The following is a 17,842-nucleotide window of genomic DNA, read 5'->3' as shown; positions in this document are numbered from 1 at the left end:
TCAAATGTATCATTGGAATTATTCATTTAGTGTCAAACTCATTTCTAAATTACCAACGTAATGTCATTCTAATCCTTGCATGTACTAACCGAGGAACACATTTGATTAAAATTCTAGGGATTATTTTGAAGTATAATGCGAGGGGAATATATTGGTATGGTCATACAATTTTGATGATCAATTTGAGTATTATTCAGTTTTTTTTTTTACCTTGTAGTATTAAACCAAAGAAAGAGGCTATAATGCACACAAAGAAAAATAGCAAATCCAATGGGGTTAGCTAAATCTCTCCCTCAAAAAAAGCTAAATATCTCATTGACTAAATCATATGAATTAACAAAGTTGGAGTGCTATTAAATTTGTTGAAATTTTATATTATTTGATAAGTTTATTATCTACGAAGAGAACAACGACCTTTACAAGATGTTTGATCTGGCCCATGATATCAGCATTTAACTACTTATATAAATAGTTCCTTGATCTCTTTATTCTCACAAGAAAAGGCTTGACTCGTTAGAAAAGGGAAAAGCACAAACAATCATAGCCACCATTGTACAATGAAATGGGAGAATATTACCGTATAGGTTGAAGAGGTATACGGTCCTCCAAAAATACTTACATGGTCATAATCATTGAGAATATATTTTTTAAAAGCATTGAAAAATATCATTTAGACAAAACGGTATACATATTATTTAATTATTTTTATAATATATAATATTTAATTATTTTTGGGGTTGGTTTAGTGGTTAATTTGAGATCTTGGAGTGTGCTGTTTTCTCTCTGGTGCCAATTTCAGTGGGCAAATCTATGGAGAGTTTTGCTCTGACTTAGAACGGGGCCCCGCAAGTGGACGGTGAGATTGATCCCCTCATATTAGTGGGTCATTGGATCGGATACCGAATTTTTAAAATAAAAAAAATCGTAAAATCTCTGTATAAAGATGTTGAGTTTCAATCATTTAATGTCACTTAAATAACAACTTTAAAACAAGAGTATGTGTGTGGATCCAAATAGTAACTTGTTTTGAAAATAAGATAACGAATTTTGAAAATGTACATTTGAAATACCTAAAAAACGAAGTTCACGTGTCATAAATATCGAATTCTTTTTTTATTTTTAATTTATGGAAATAAATATTGAGGTCTTTCGTTAATGTTGTAACAAAAAAAAAAAGTATTTTGTTACCGTAGTTTTTTGAATTGAAATACTCATTCCGTTTCAAAATATATATCGCAATCAACCAGATTACACATGTCAATGTACAATTTTGACCATTAATATCTTTAATTATCTAAAGTAAAAAATTATTAAAATTTCATATTATGAAAATAATTGTCAAGACAAATTAAACAACATCTTACATGTGTAACAAAAAAAAATATCTTACATGCTAATATTTGTGTTTATTTATATATTACTACCTCCGTCCCTAATTATAGGGCCCTTTAGAAAAAATAACGGGAATTAAGAAAATTGATAGTGATAATAAATCTGTTGGTAATTACTATTGGTTTTACAATTTTATTCTTAAGAGATAGAGTTAATTTATGTTTTCAATATAGTATTTAATGTTGATTGAAGAAAAATATCCAAAATAAATAGGGGTATGATGGTGAAAAATTAATTAATGCACTTGGAAATAACAAAGTCTTATAATAAGAAACAAAAAAATTTCAAAAGGGTCTTATATTTAGGGACGGAGGTAGTAGTTAAAAAGTATGGTCAAAGTAAGTCATATGAATAGTGCACATTGAAAAATGCAACATATATTTTAAAACGGAGGAAGTATTCTATTTTCCATCATACTTGGTGGTCTGGCATTTTTCATGCTTGGGAGGCAGTTGATCACTATTTGATACATTATTTATATAAGCATTTGAAACATTATGTGTGAGATTGTATATCTTGAGATGCTGAATTTGATTCTTACTTATCAAGCTATACATTATTTTCAGGCCAAACCTAGGCATAGACGGGATGCGACGGCCTAAGGCCATGGCGGTAGGGAGCCCTAAAAAAATTTATGATGAAGGGTGTGTATAGAAATACATTTGATATTTTAGGGGTGCATATAGGAAATTTAACTTAAAGCCCCTTTTGTTGAAATTTTCTATATACACCCCGTATATACAAATATTTCTATATACACCCTCCCTATAAAAGACTCTGGTTGTTTTTAATAATGTGCCAAAAAATTTATTATCGAAAAATTGGTGATATTTTTTTGGGCCTTTTACTCTTAATAATGTGCCTCGCTAATATTAAAAATATTGGTCATATTTATTATCCAAGAAAATGGGATAATTTTATAACAAAACAAATTATATTTTAGTTGAAAATGAACCTACTAAGCAAATTAATATTAATCTTGTCATTTAAAGGATCCAAAAAATTTAATTATATGATTATAGTAATTTCATCTTTTTTAAATTGATTAAAAGGATTGCAAAATTAAATTTGATAATGCAAAATCATGCGAGACACATTCATGATCATGAAACTGATGTGAGACGCATTTAGGAACATGTGGCCCACTAATTATTACTTTTTTTGTATTTTTGCTAGTAAAAAGTGGGAAAAAAACGAAATGAAGATCTGATAAAATCACAACAATGAGCTAAAAAAATTTATCATGTAATATTAAAAGGCCCTTTTCTCGTATTATGCCTGAGGCCTATAAAACTCAAGGCACTGCCCTGATTCTTTTCTTTGTTAAATTTTATGTAGATCCTCTCAAGGTTTTGTGGGTTCCTTTTACTTTAGTATAAATATTTGAATTTAAACAAAGAGAAATACTAACATTGATGATAAAAATTTTGCCAAATAATTTTTGAAGAGGTTAAACATTAATGTTTCTCAATAAATTTTTGTTATTATTGAAATCTTTAACATGTTCTCTAAAAACACACATAAGACTTATAAATAGAAGAAAGTAAAGTAAATCGTCAATTTTGTTTTGATCATCTAAATTATAAGAGTCGACAATCCAATCCCTCACAATTTTTAAATAGCAAGACTCTCACCTGGTACCAAATTAATTTAAATTTGAATTTAATGTCACTTAAAAATTAAAAATAAAAACAAAGGTAAGCCTAAGAAGGAACTAGACTACCGATAGATTGAAATAAAAAGAAAGAAGGCATTCCTAAGACTTAGGTTTGCTAAACCATAAAGTGAATGTTTTTAACAAAAGCTAAACAGTTATGCCATCTTGTTCTTAGGTTCCAAGGAACATTTGCAGAAGACTTGAGTGTCAAAAAAACTAGTTCAGAATCAGTTTCCAGCCAAAGATAATTGTATACTTCTCTTTGAGCAATCTCCAGAGCTATTAACATTTACCATGAAAAGGACTTCCATTCATGATCGATATGATAAAGTGTGCATTAATGATCTCACCTCTCTTTATAATACATCCATTCACATCTTTAGAAATCTCTTAAATTTTCACTTACGTAATTAATTAGAAATTTGAATTGATTTGTCATGTAGCTCCACATCCTGAAGGAGATCTCTTTTTAATTTTTCTCTTAGAAAGTAGAAGTATCTTTTTTTCATATGTTTTTGTTGTTCTTGTATGAGAAACCTATGGACACCAACACAAATGAGAGAGTTGGATTTCTATGTGAGTTGAAAATTTGTTTGGTGTATCTTTTTTTTTAGAGGTTGTTGGATGTAATTTATCAACCTATTTTTTGAGCGACAAAATAACTTGGCCTTAACTTATAAGCAAATAAAAACCTATTTGTTAAAACAGGAGTCATCATGCTACTAACGAAGTTTTACCTTTTTAAGTTGGTTAAAAATAACAAGATAACAAGATAACTTGATTTCGCGCCTAACTTAAAAACAATCGACTTAATCTATATCTATAAAGAAAATTATCTTTTTCAGCATTTTTGGGTTGCATTTTTCTTTTCAAAAATAGCCTTAATTTTAAATACAAATAACACATGTAACAAATAGATAAGAATAAATTTAATTTAAATATTAAAATAATTATAACAAACGTGAGAAAAAATAATTTTAATAAAGATTGGACTTTAAAAAATCCTCTTAAAAAATATTAGTAACAAACATGAGCAAAAAATATTGTTAAAGATTGGATTTTCAATCCTCTAAAAAAGAGATTAGTAACAAACATGAGCAAAAATATTGTTAAAGATGGGACTTTAAATCCTCTAAAAGAAAGATTAGTAACAAACGTGAGTAAAAAATATTGTTAAAGATTTGACTTTCTTTAAAAAAAAATAGTAACAAACGTGAACAAAAGTTTTTGTTAGAGATTGGACTTTAAATCCTTAAAAAAAAAAAAGATTAGTAACAAACGTGAGCAAAAAATATTGTTAAAGATTGGACTTTAAATCCTATAAAAAAAATTAGTAATAAACGTGAGCAAAAAATACTGTTAAAGATTGAACTTTAAATCCTCTAAAACAATTAGTAACAAACGCGAGAAAAAAATAATGTTAAAGATTGACTTTAAATCCTCTGACGTTATGAATTTTATTGATCGTAAACAGAGTCAAGTATTTTTCGTTAATGGTCCAGGCAGAACAGGCAAAACATTCATTTATCGAGCATTAATGGCAACTTTGAGAAATAGAGGAAAAATTGGCATAGAAACCGTGTCATCTGGTATAGCTACAACATTATTACTGGGTGATAGAATTGCACACTCCCGATTTAATTTATCTTTTGATGTACAACCAAATTCTATCTGCAATATAAAAAAGCAAAAAAAATCTTGCAGAGCTTATTAGAGTAGTAGCTGCCATAATTTGGGATGAAGCCCCAATGACAAACATATACGATTTAGAAGCATTAGATCGAACACTAAAAGATATTTTAGACTGTGATGCTTCATTTTGTGGAAAAGTTATGATCATGGGTGGAGATTTTCGTTCAGTACTTCTAGTTATTCAAAAAGGCAGTAAGTTACAAATGATATATGTATGTATTATTAGGTCTTATTTGTGGGCTAATACCAAGGTCCTACATTTGGTACAAAATGTGTGGGCTAATAATCCTTAAAATTAATCATAAACAATTTGAATTATAATCACTTATAAACCAGTAAAGTCAAATATAATCCATAAAATTAATCGACTTTGATTAGTTGTAACATGAAAGGATTTAAAGTCCAATCTTTAACATTATTTTTTGCTCACGTTTGTTACTAATCTTTTTTTTAGAGTATTTAAAGTTCAATCTTTAATATTATATTATTTTATTCTTTTAAAAAAAACATTATATTATTTTTGCTTACGTTTGTTACGAATCTTTTTTTAGAGGATTTAAAATCCAATATTTAACATGATTTTTTGCTCACGTTTGTTACTAATTTATTTTATTGGATTTAAAGTCCAATCTTTACCATTATTTTTTGCTCACGTTTGTTACAATTGATCAAAGGCTATGGAAGAATAACTTAATAAAATAATATGGAAATACTGTTTTTTGTGGAAGTAATAAAATAATATGGAAATACTATTTTTTGTGGAAGGGATATGAAAATACTTGGCAATCTTTGTCGGTTGTATTGAGGGGAACAACACAGATGTACAACGTAAAATCGGCTGATAAAAAAGTAACATGAGTTTTTATTTGTGCTAATTTTTTGTGAGTTTGATCTATGATTAACGGAGGTAAAAGAGGGTTAATGGAGACGATTAGTTACATGGATTAGTAATCCACATGTTATTTTATAATTAGCTAACAGTAAGAACAATTCATAAGGAATTGCGTGTAAGTTTTCTCCTTAAATTAAATTTATTCTTATCTATTTGTTACATGTGTTATTTGTATTTAAAATTAAAATTGAAAATTAAGGGTATTTTTGGAAGAAAAAAAGTTCAACCAAAAGTGTGCTGAAAGGGGCAGTTTTCTTTATATATAATATACCCTTAAACAATTTTTTCTATAATAAAGATCGTTGTTGATGTCATTAAAAAAAAGAATTTAGATTATATCCTTTTGTTATATTGTTGATGTCAATGAATTAGATAATCATAATTTGTTTGGTTTGTTATAACGTGAAAGCATCAAGCATTTAAATTTTTAGTTTTAAGCAGAATCAAAATTTCATAAAAAAAAATGTATATTATAATTTTCAAACGTTAGCGCAATAAAAAGAGCGGAAAGACGTGTACGTAAGTGTCCATCTTTTCGTTAGTAAATATAGAGTTTCTTTTTTAAATCTAAAAAATGTTAAAAGAGTTTTTTTTTTTTTTCTTTTACAAATAAAATATTAATGAATTGTTAACTAGTTACTGACCCGATGTAACAAATATGATATAAGTTGGTTTTTTGACAAGCATAAAGGCCTCGTTCTGGCTTTTTTTTACGGATTTAATAATTCACTTGTTAACTATCAGGACCAACAACCAAGTTAAGAGCACCGTTTTAAGACGGTTGTAAGTAACATATTTAAAAATTATTTTTATTTTGGTCGTGTAAAACGACAATGTTTATTTCTACATGACTGAAGCCGATGAGTATAAGCATATCAAACCATTTAGAGTCATATTAGTGTGTACATACATTTACATATTTAATAAAATAGTTTTTGTTTGAGTTGTATAATAATCTTATTTATAAAAGGTCTTAAGTCTTTTGGACAACTTTTTGGAGCAAAAAATGCTGTTGCACTTTTCCTTCCTAATTTTTTGCTGTTTATTTATATCTCATTTATAAAAGGTCTTAAGTCTCTTAGATAATTTTTTGAAGCCGAAAAAGTTGATCCGCATTTCCTTTCTAATTTTTTGCTGGTTCTTTATAATTCACATATCTTATCTTATTTATAAAATTTATGAAGTCTTTTAGACATCTTTTTGGACCCAAAAATGTTCTTGAAGTCTAAATTACTTCGGGGGTTTTAGGATTTGTCTATTGGAACTATTATCAATGATTTTTTTTTCATAACAAGGATTGGACCAAGGGTCGACCCTAATCCCTATCAATGTACTTTTCATTACAAGGATTGGACCAAGGGTCAACCTTAATCTCGTATCTTTTTACATTAGTTTTGGATGTACTTATAAAACACATCTAATAGCTAGGAATAAAACACAAAGATGTATGAGTTTTGTGGATGATGTAGTCTTAATTTGAGAGTCAAGGTAGGAATTGAATGGGATGTAGGAGACCTGGAGTCAAGTCTTAGAACCGTAAGACTTTTGTTTGAGTAGAAGCAAGACATGGTATGTGTAATGTAACTTCAACAAAAGACGAAGTAGTTCAAACTTAGAGGTGAAAGTTGAAGATCATATCATAGAAGTTACACAGTTTAGATATCTTGGGTTCATTCATTCAACAAAAAAATACTTGGGTTCATAGTACAAAATAATGGAGAAATAAAATCAGATGTAATTCCTTCAAAAAAAAAAAATCAGATGTAATGCATTGTATTCAAGTTGGATTGTTGAAATGTAGAAGAGCCTCATGTGTTTTTTGTTATACAAACGTACCGTTTAAGTTTAAATGAAAAAATACCAGACAATTGCCGGTACAAAGATGTTTTATGGAACAAAGTATTGGCGGTTAAGAACCAACAAGAGAATAAAGTAAGTGTGTGGAGATGGGGATGTTGTGTTGGATGTGTGGTGATATTAGATGGGATAAGATTAGAAATGGCAACATTGTAGGGATAGTTGGGGTAGCACCTATAGTATAAATATTGTGGAAAATAGTTTAGGTGGTTTGGACATGTATAGAGAAAACATGTAGATATTATAGTAAGAAGAGTAGATCAAATAGAGGATAGTCATATTTCAAGAGGTATAGGAAGACCTAGAAGAACTATAAGAGAAACTATCAGAAAAAAGTTTATAGATTAAGAAGTTGAATTTAAATATGGTTTATGATAGAACAATATGACTTACTTCAATCCGTGTAGTCAAACCCACTTAATGGGATAATGTTTGATTGTTGTTGTTATCGTCATCTTTTGGAAGCATTAACTCATGCTCAACAACAACTATTATCCATTTCATGATCATCTACCACATTTATTTGTCAATAAGATAATCAACTTCCCGTGCATCGCACGGGTCCAAAAGTATTTAATGGAAAAATATACTTTAGTCATGACTGATGATCTATAATCTTACCAAAAGTATTTAATGGAAAAATATATGTGGTCACAAACATCAAAAGGCTATATAGCTAAAGTGGTTTTAGTTAAAAGAACGAAAGAGTTAAAGGTATAACAAACACCTATATATTTTCCACGATTAATTAACTAACGGTGTTGGTGATATAATGCCTAACCTAAGTTTATACCAAGCACCAGTCGTCCAACTAATTCAAAAAAAGTAAATCAATGGTAGGCCACGTATAAGCCAAATTAAAATAGTGATATAATTCTTTAAACAAAAACAAATGAAAATATAATGATCCCCTACCTAGCTTAGCTAGCTAGTGTTGATAAACCAATAAGTGCAGCGAGTTCAAATATGAATCAAAGAACATATTAAGGTAAAACTTTAAATAAATAAAAAAAGAGTAAATAAGAAGAGTAGTTTAGATGCATAACACCCATGAGTGCAACTTGTACCCCATAAGATAAGCGCAATGAGTTTGAACACAAGCATAAGCAAGTTGATCATCACTAAGACACTCTTCACTCCAATTACTCATTCTAATCTCTTCTCTAAGCTCCACTTTCAATCCAAGGCTTTTATAAATAATCTCTTCCACTGAATCATGATCGTACTCTTCTCTGTAGAACGAGAGATCTAAAGGATCTCTATGAATCTCCAAACAGTGCTTCGATGACTTAAGCATGTTTCGTAGCATGGGGTTCTTAAACCTAATGAATCCGCAGTGCCGATTCAGAAGGAAATCACGGAGGTTTTGCGGTATGGAATCTGCATGACCTAGTTGGAATATAAGGCACCGGTTACCGGTGCAGAGTTGCAAAGTGTCTGCCCTAGGATCGACTGCGATGCCGGTGAGGAGTGACCGCCATTCGTAGTCTTCGCGCTCGAAGATGAATGTTGTTTTGATCCAGTTTTCCACTATGGAGGCGAAGGCTGTAACAGTCACGGTTATCTTGCTTCCGTGCATGTTGACGGTGTATGTGCTGTGATCGGAGTTGTGCTGGTGGTTGTTGACGGTAGCCATGTTTTTTTCTGGAAAAATATCGATAGAGAATGCTCTCTCTGAATTGAACCAACGATGCTCTTTTTTGCTCAAAAACTTGTTTTATGATTGAGATGAGTTATGAGTTCCTAAGCCCTAAGTAATTCCTTATATATGGGCAAAGACTTGAGAAAATTAAGGGTTGTTATGTGTAACAAACTCATAATTTGTTATTATTTGTTATGATGTACAAACAATGTCTATTTCACTTTTTAATTTTTATATATATCGAAACTATTTAACTATATTTTAAAGTTTATCTTAATCTTTATCCTTAAAAAAATACTTATCCTAATCTTAATAATATTCAGTAGAAGCTCACATAAATGAATATACCTCAGCTTATTTTTATCTAAACTTCAATCAAGATAATACAACAATTCATTTTGGGATTTAATGGGTTTGAACATAGATCTTTTTTTATTTTTATGCAATATGAAGCTATTGTGATTTCCTTAGAATTATTGATCAGTTGCACTTCAATTGAGTTTTGAGGTAATCATCTCTAATTTGATGGATTGGAATCAATTAATTTGTTTTGTTTGATACCTCCTTGATCGTTCTTATTGGTTAATAAAAGGATGCATTCGAAACATATTTGATTTTGTGTGAATGGTTGTTCTTATTGATCAAAGAGCAAGGTTGATTCTGGATGCATTGATGTATTTGATTTCGATAACATATTCTTCGGTAACATAATGATTTTGTAGTTTGCTTTGTTATAATATTTTGGTTCTATCACAACTTCTTTGTATTGGCTAGTGATAAGGATGATTTACACCAATCTGTTCGTGTTTAACTCAATGGAGAAAATTAATCATATTGAAGTTATTGATGACTGTCATATAGTGATTTTAGCATTAATTAGAAGTCGTTTCAGGATCATTGTAACAAGTTTAAGTATGTTTTAGTTGAGTTTTTGCAAATAAATCAATGGATGAGCATGGAAGAACAATTATGCATACAAGGCTTTGAATCGTGTTAAACCACATAAACCTGATAACTTTATAGTTGTGCTATACTTTTTACAAGATTAATCTAGTGATTTTTTGGGGTATAGTCATTACGGAACTTTCGATGAGGATAAATAGGGCAAAGTACTAAGAAAAGCAAAAGGTCCAACATGCATAGTGCTATGAGTTGCATGTCGCGCATCTAAGAAGGATTCAAAAGTGGTCAGCTACCGGTAGATTTGTGATGTGTGCAGTAAGTTGTATGTTGCACAGGTTTGGATAAATCTAAAGTGTATAGTTACTAGTTACTACATCATGTGCGATGCACACAAGGTTGAGCATGTCGGTTGCACACTGTTCCAGAAAGTTTGAAACGCTCGCCTATAAATAGAAAAACCCTACCTCATTGGAAAATGACTCTAACGATTGGAACATAGCGAAATCGTGGTTTTAGAAGTCTAAGATATGCTGAAAACATCCTGGAGGCAAATATTCATCACATGGTGATCCTGTATTCATGTATTTCTTTACATATTCGTTTGTTTATGTTTATTTATCATGAGTAGCTATTTTTTTTAGGTTAGTTCATGTAGATGACCTTCTTTGTGTATATTTCAACCGTGTAATTTGTTGAGTTACCTTTTAATGGAATTTATCGACTTGGTTTTATTTGGTTAACATTTGTTATTAATGTTTTTTATGCGTTTACGAATGTTCATAAAATGAAGTCTTAATGACTATTAACCCTAGCTTTGGGGATTGATCTAACTTTAACCATTTAATCTCTAATAATTTTACAAATTTATTACCGCCTTTGTGACAATAGTTTTAACCCACAGTCAAACCTTCGATGGTTACAGACTAATCTAGAACATTAGAGGATTGTGACCGAAGAAGCGGGTTAGTACCAAGACATTGAACTTAGCAATTTTTGTTAGAACGTTGAGAAACTAATTAAATCAATTGTAGACTATGGACCCAATTACTTTTGTTAAAGGTTTGAACCCTTCTAATATGTCAAGACCTACATTCCGGGAGGCTAATGGGATATATCACAGACACATTATGTTCCATTTTTCCTTTTGTTCTCTCGGTTCTTCTATTTGATTTCTTCATGATCTTTATCTTGCTCCACAAGTTGTTTGATTTCAGTTGGTTTGATTCAGTTTGATTTTTTTTTTTTTTTTTTGCTATGATTGATTTGGTTTGGTATTCGGTTTAGCTTGGTATTGTTTGATTCAAATTGATTTGGTTTGGATTTGTTCACTTGATTTGGTTTGGTTTAGTTTGGTTCGATTTGGTTTGGTTTGATTTGGATTAGATTGGTTCTTGATAATTCCTTTTTTATTTGTTGTTTCCTTTTGTTTTTGGCTATGGTGTTATTTTGTTTGGTTTGATTTATTGTTAGAAAAACTCTCAATGTTTTATGTTAGTGCATTGTAAGTTTGAGGAGAGATGTTAAATACTTCATCCGTTCTTTTTAAGTGTCGTTTTAGAAAAGTAACATCAAATTAAGAAAGTGGATTTTTGTACCTTTTTTCTATTATACCCTCGTTTAATCCACCAATAAATTTTTATTTTTTTGCATAAAATTTCTCTTTCAAATAAATTTAATGTGTTATTTTCCTCTCATAACAAACAATTGTTTATTATTTTTTTCAAACTTGCAGTGACATTGTATTTTTTTCTACTTTTTTTATTCACGCAAATGAAATGGCGTTACATTTTTTTCATTTTTTATTTTAAACAATATTATGAAATAAAATAAATAAATAAATGAAATAAAATTTATTTAAATTGCAATTAATATGAATCACCTAGTTACTACTTTTTCTTCCCTCCCCAGTTTTTCCAATTTAAATTTATCTATAACATTGTGAAAGGTTGTGCGAATTTTTTTTTTTTGACCCTTTTGGCCAAAAAAATTTTAGGTCTGACCCCCTTTGAAATTATTTTTCCAAAATGATCCACTTTTGGTTTTTTTTTTGTCCTTTAGCGCGTTCCCGCCATCTGAAACGGTGGGACTGGCCGCCGGTCTGACAGCCGTCGCGTCATGACGGCAGCTGCATTTTTTTTTTAATTTTTTTTTGTCGTTCCCGTCATTTGAAGTGGCGGGACTAATTTTTAAAAAAAATTTTTTCGTTTTTTCTTTTTTACATTAAATAATGATGATATATTTAATGATAAATAATAATAATGATAAATATTTAATACAAAAACTACTTTCTCCGCGGAAACCAATTACGCCAATGTAAACTATGACCTCCCGTAGCACATAATTTATCGTTTTTATTCCGTACGGGTCGTTGGTTTTGCTCCTGCTCTTCCTGTTCCACATCCTCTTGCTATGGAAACTAATGATGATGTTGAAATTCTTGACGAGAATGTGGAACAGGAAGAGTACGAGGAAGAGCAGGAGCAAAACCAACGACCCGTACGGAATAAAAAAGATAAATTATATGCTACGGGAGGTCATAGTTTACATTGGCGTAATTGGTTTCCGCGGAGAAAGTAGTTTTTGTATTAAATATTTATCATTATTATTATTTATCATTAAATATATCATCATTATTTAATGTAAAAAACAAAAAACGAAAAAAAAATTAAAAAATTAGTCCTGCCACTTCAAATGGCGGGAACAAAAAAAATGCAGCTGCCGTCATGACGCGACAGTTGTCAGACCGGCGGCCAGTCCCGCCGTTTCAGATGGCGGGAACGCGCTAAAGGACAAAAAAAAAACCAAAAATGAGTCATTTTGTAGAAAAAAAATTCAAAGGGGGTCAGGCCTGAAATTTTTTTGACCAAAAGGGTCAGAAAAAAAAAATTCAGGTTCTTCCACTGCCCTGTGCTGCCCTTGGTCACGTACTTTGGTTTCATCAGCATCCACAGCTACCCTATTTTGCACAATCTCTTCGAATTGAGCGAGATTTTCCATTTGGTTGGTAGAGCTAGTCCATAGTGTTAAAGAGATCATTGTTAATTAACTCTGCATTTAGGTTTTCTATGATTGTATTTTGTCGCTTGGGGCCATTGTGGTCAGTAGTTTGTTTCGCGGTAGGGTACAAGGTTCGGGTGGTTGGTATGACAAAAAAATAGAAAAATCAAATGTCCAAAATACAGTACAAATATGACCAAAAAAAATTAAGATGTCACACCATTTGACACATTTATCAGAACCAATTTTCAAACACTCACTTAGTAATAAACTAATTGTGATTTACATAGTCAAATCCTATTGGTCCTTAACTATGTTTTTTTACAAGTATTAGACCTTAAACTATCAAGCCTCAGTAAAACATGTTATTATAAGCCATATCATACTTAGCTTCAAAGTTAACTATAGCTTAATCTGAAAGTACATCATCATAATTAGAATGTAATTATGCAAAGCCTTAGTAAAACAACTTGTTATTGTAAGACCACTTGAAAGGTTTCATAGGTTTGTCACAAGATATATATAAATCAACTACATTGAGAATAGGACTCCTTTGGTAGAAAAACCAAACCAAGATGAACATATACAGCAGTTTGCTAAAAACATAACCAAAAAGTTAATGTTTCGACCTGAACCAAATGTCATCACAAGTTTCCAACACTTTCTGTACAACATAGTGGTCTAACTGATCGTTTATCATAAAGTAAAACCAGATTTTTGCAACAAAAATATCAATTATTAAGAACCTTATTCAACCATCTCTAGATTCTACCAAGAAATATCACAAGATCAGGAACATGTATATGTCTATGTTGATGCTTTTGCATATATTCAGACTAAATATAATAATAGAAAAAACAATGCACAAAACAAACAAGTTAAAGTAGAGAAAGAACAAGAGGTCTTATGAGAGAGAGAGAGAGAGAGAGAGAGAGAGAGAGAGAGAGAGAGAGAGAGAGAGAGAGAGAGAGAGAGAGAGAGAGAGAGAGAGAGAGAGAGAGAGAGAGAGAGAGAGAGAGAGAGAGAGAGAGAGAGAGAGAGAGAGAGAGAGAGAGAGAGAGAGAGAGAGAGAGAGAGAGAGAGAGAGAGAGAGAGAGAGAGAGAGAGAGAGAGAGAGAGAGAGAGAGAGAGAGAGAGAGAGAGAGAGAGAGAGAGAGAGAGAGACCGAACTGAAACAAAATCATGTGGTTCTCTTTGTCACACATCCATACAACTTCACTAGATTCTTATGAATATCTGTCAAGAACCCCTTCACCACATAGCTATAAAAACAAGGGGTCAAGGAATTCATGACAGAAATCAAGGAGATCTCTCTCTACTAGTATAGAGCATGATAATGTGAAATTATATGAACGTTATGACAAAGACAACTACAGGATGAAGTTTGGTAGCAACAAGGATGATGTGAGGGCATACATGATCCTTAGTTAGATATGCAAAATGAAGTGGGGAAAATGGATACTTGAAAATGTAATTTATTGTGTGAGAAAACAGAAATGTTGGTGGTTGTATTTATGGATGAAGAGTTAGCATAGGTCATTGATGTTCCCATCAATTAGACAATATTTCTTCAACTACCAGTCTACCCTATTTAGTCAAAACTATGAAAATACTTGCCCTGTTATTGTTGACCCTACCACCTGCATTGAATGCATTACTATTTCCAATGAAAGTCGTACCTGAACTTCAATTCAATGAGAGTTGGATATCTATGGGGTTGTTGAAAGTTTGTTGGTGTAATTAATCCATTCCTTCTCTAAGTCCTTTGAGTTTGATTGTGCATTCATTCATTTTCATAGATGTAGCTCAGGGAAAATGAGCATAGTACAAAACTTGAATTAAGCATTATTCATTAGCAATATTAAACTACTACTAGTAGTAACTAGATAATACTTTCATACTGATTTTATTATTTGAAATAATTATTTCATACTTATTTAATTCATATAAAGGATTACAAAATTATAGCTTTATTTTCTATCATTATGTATTCATTCACCTACCGGTACAATCACAAACAATAAAACAAAATTACACAGGCTGAACCTGAGAGTCTGAGAGGGTGCGGGTGGGCGGGCGCGAGATTGCGCACGGACACGGACTCTCAACACAACACAGCAATGATACATTTCCACCCAGAAGTACCGTTTTTTTTTATTACAAATATTACTACAAGTTACATATCCTAGCATTATAAACCTGAGTCAGGGTTACAAATACTGCTGACATTTTGTATTTTACAAAATTAAAAATTATAATTCCTCTACAGATAATACATGTCAGGCTACCACATGCTTTGAATGGAGATAATGTGATGTATATACTCTGTAAGCTTTTATCGTACCTACGGCAGATGAAGGGTGCTGGAATCTATATTTTGGTGTACCCATAGCTCTCAAGGTCATTGGCAAAAAAATGAGCCAAAAACTAGAGTGGATCACCAACAGACAGTAAAGGAGACAATAGTTCTCATCTTGGCATGGCTTAATAGGGACAACAGTTCTCATGTTGAAGTAAACCTTCTAAAGCATGACCACACTATTTTTTTGCTGAATTTCTGTTTAGCTTTGATGGATCCTGCCACAAAAGAAGAACAACATGAACTGAGATATGAGCGAGTTCTCAAGTCCTTGGCAAAAACAAGCATAAGCCATTTAAATATTGACTTCAATTTAGTATTGAGGTGCCTCATGCTAATTTATAAACAACAAGCACAACTCATTTGAAACATATTAGCTTGATTAGTTGCATTTGAAGAGACTCAATTGTATGTTCTTGTTGTCACAATATACACTCATTTTTGTCAAGGTAAAAGGAAGTTTCATTTAACCAATAAAATGTCAAAGGCTCAAGATATTATAACAAGCATGGACTAACAATATGACATTCAATTACATCAAGTGTTTTGTGTTGAAAGTAGCCTACAATAGCACCCACACAAACACCTCTAGTGGCGTCAATCGTGCTGGTATGTTTGTGAGATATCTACTTAGCTCATACCAAACAATACCCATGAAATATCTCTTATCTCGGCCACGTACTCAGCCGACATAGCTACCAACTCGGTCATAACCCAACCATGACTACTACCAACTTGGCCTTGACGTTGGCTGCGTCGTGGGGTGTTTGCCTAGCTAAATTGCAATTCTACCTCTTTAAATACACTATTTATTCAGCAATTAACCTACGTCCCGAAATCCACACAAACCATCTCGAACCTTGGCCATGGTGCATTGTTACCAAGGTATCCCTAAGGTTCTTAGCAAGAACATCAATCATAGTTTTGTATTGATAGTATTCAATGCCTAACCTGCTACCACAAACCTTTTTTTTTTGTGTGCACCTCGTATTCCAAAACTTTAAAAACTATACTTGGTCGATGACAGAAAGTTTAATTTACCATATGTAAATAGCAAGTAGCAACTACTATAAGACATGTGATTGTGTAAAAAGATTTTTTGCCAAGGCCTAGCTGGCAGATCAATTAGTGATAAAGTTAACCTCTATCCTTGAACTCCCAACCGTCCTCCTAAAGCATTAATCTAGAGAAAAGTTGTCCTACTGCCGTTACAAAAATTTCAGGAAAAACAGCATATTTCACCAGTTTAATTTGACAGGAAAGCTAGATCATTTTCCAGCACTATAGCATCATCATCCACAAATACGATATGATATCAGGTATAGTCAAATTGTCTGATATATATGTTAAATTGAAAAGGGGAGTTTAATCTCAATAGTCTATTTTAAACATAGATCAAATTACTTATTGAATTACATTTATCCTAAATATGCTTTTAAATAGGATAATAGGTCATATCAAAATTTCAAAATGTCAGATTCAGTATAAGTCATACAAGCTACATGCTAGGATTATGCCTTCAAAATTTTAAATAGTCATGCTTAAACCTTACAAAGCCTAACTCGGGCCAACCTATTATCATCCCTACTTACAAGTTACAACCATCGATTTAGTCCCTAATTATATAAGTTTCTCTCCAATTTAGTCTAAACTCAAAAAATGTGATTACTAATTCATAAATTGTATGAAATCCGTCAATTTAGACCCAAAGTCCAAACTATAATGCGTCAATTTAGTCTATAATATATCTTTACAATAAGGTCTAAATTGACGGATTTTATATACTTCAGCTATTATTTAATACAATTACATAGTTATTAAAAAATATCAAATTTTTAAATTCATCAAACATTAGGCATGCATGAAAATTGAAATAGTAGAGTGAGAATTACCAACCAGAAGAAGATATAAGCAAAGGTTAGGGTTCTGAATGAGAATCGAGGCAGAGGGAGAGAGAAATCTGAGCCTGTTGACATTGCCGGCGTTTGAGAGCGGTACCGGCGCTGGAGCAGAGAGTACGCACCGCCTCAGATTGTTCAGGGCAGGCGAGAGAGACAAGGCAGACGGCGAAGGCGTGGTTGAGGTGACGACAGGCGGAGTTACGACCGAGACCTGGCGGTATACGACGGTGGCACTCTAATAATGCTCGATGTAGCTCATCGCATTTTTCTTCTTCCTTAGTTGACATCACATCTATTGTTACGTTCCTGTGAATACCCAATTTTTCTCACAATTTTTTTTTTTTCGCCCCAATTTATTTTCCGACAAAAAATAAACTTAAATAATAAAGGGAAAATATGTTTTATGATATCGTAATTGAGTTGATATGGATATTGACATATTATATGCAGTGTCGGAATTTGATCAAATAAAAAAAAAAAATTCACAAATAGAAATTATATATTAAAAATTGAAAGAAATTAAATTGGGTCTACACTTAAAAGTTTAATT

General features: G+C 31.6%; 2 protein-coding genes across 3 annotated transcripts; both read right to left on the bottom strand.

Annotated features, from left to right (window-relative positions):
• Positions 1-8,523: 8,523 nt before the first annotated feature.
• On the bottom strand, positions 8,524-9,205 carry LOC112419347 (uncharacterized). Its single transcript, XM_024776940.2, has one exon. The coding sequence runs from the start codon at positions 9,124-9,126 to the stop codon at positions 8,524-8,526; it is 603 nt and encodes a 200-aa protein (XP_024632708.1). The 5' UTR covers positions 9,127-9,205.
• A 5,929-nt stretch (positions 9,206-15,134) lies between these two features.
• On the bottom strand, positions 15,135-17,633 carry LOC25488042 (uncharacterized). Of its 2 annotated transcripts, none has more exons than XM_013607697.3 (2): positions 17,288-17,633; positions 15,135-15,609 (listed from the first exon to the last, which is right to left on the bottom strand). In XM_013607697.3, exon 1 carries the CDS (start codon positions 17,577-17,579, stop codon positions 17,310-17,312), a length of 270 nt encoding a protein of 89 aa, XP_013463151.1. In that variant the 5' UTR covers positions 17,580-17,633; the 3' UTR covers positions 15,135-15,609; positions 17,288-17,309. The 2 variants fall into 2 exon arrangements, with proteins under 2 accessions (XP_013463151.1, XP_039686370.1); XM_039830436.1 differs by having other exon boundaries at positions 15,135-15,610; positions 17,292-17,633.
• Between the last annotated feature and the right edge of the window lie 209 nt (positions 17,634-17,842).

The sequence above is a fragment of the Medicago truncatula genome, chromosome 2 (assembly GCF_003473485.1).
Source record: "Medicago truncatula cultivar Jemalong A17 chromosome 2, MtrunA17r5.0-ANR, whole genome shotgun sequence".
Taxonomy (NCBI): Eukaryota; Viridiplantae; Streptophyta; class Magnoliopsida; order Fabales; family Fabaceae; genus Medicago; species Medicago truncatula.
The sequence above is the reverse complement of the archived record's forward strand: the minus strand, read 5'-3'. Positions and strand labels throughout refer to the sequence as shown.

Bases quoted from the DNA above. Each gene is read 5' to 3' on its own strand.
- LOC112419347 (XM_024776940.2), bottom strand. From the start codon at position 9,126: ATGGCTACCGTCAACAACCACCAGCACAACTCCGATCACAGCACATAC.
- LOC25488042 (XM_013607697.3), bottom strand. From the start codon at position 17,579: ATGTCAACTAAGGAAGAAGAAAAATGCGATGAGCTACATCGAGCATTA.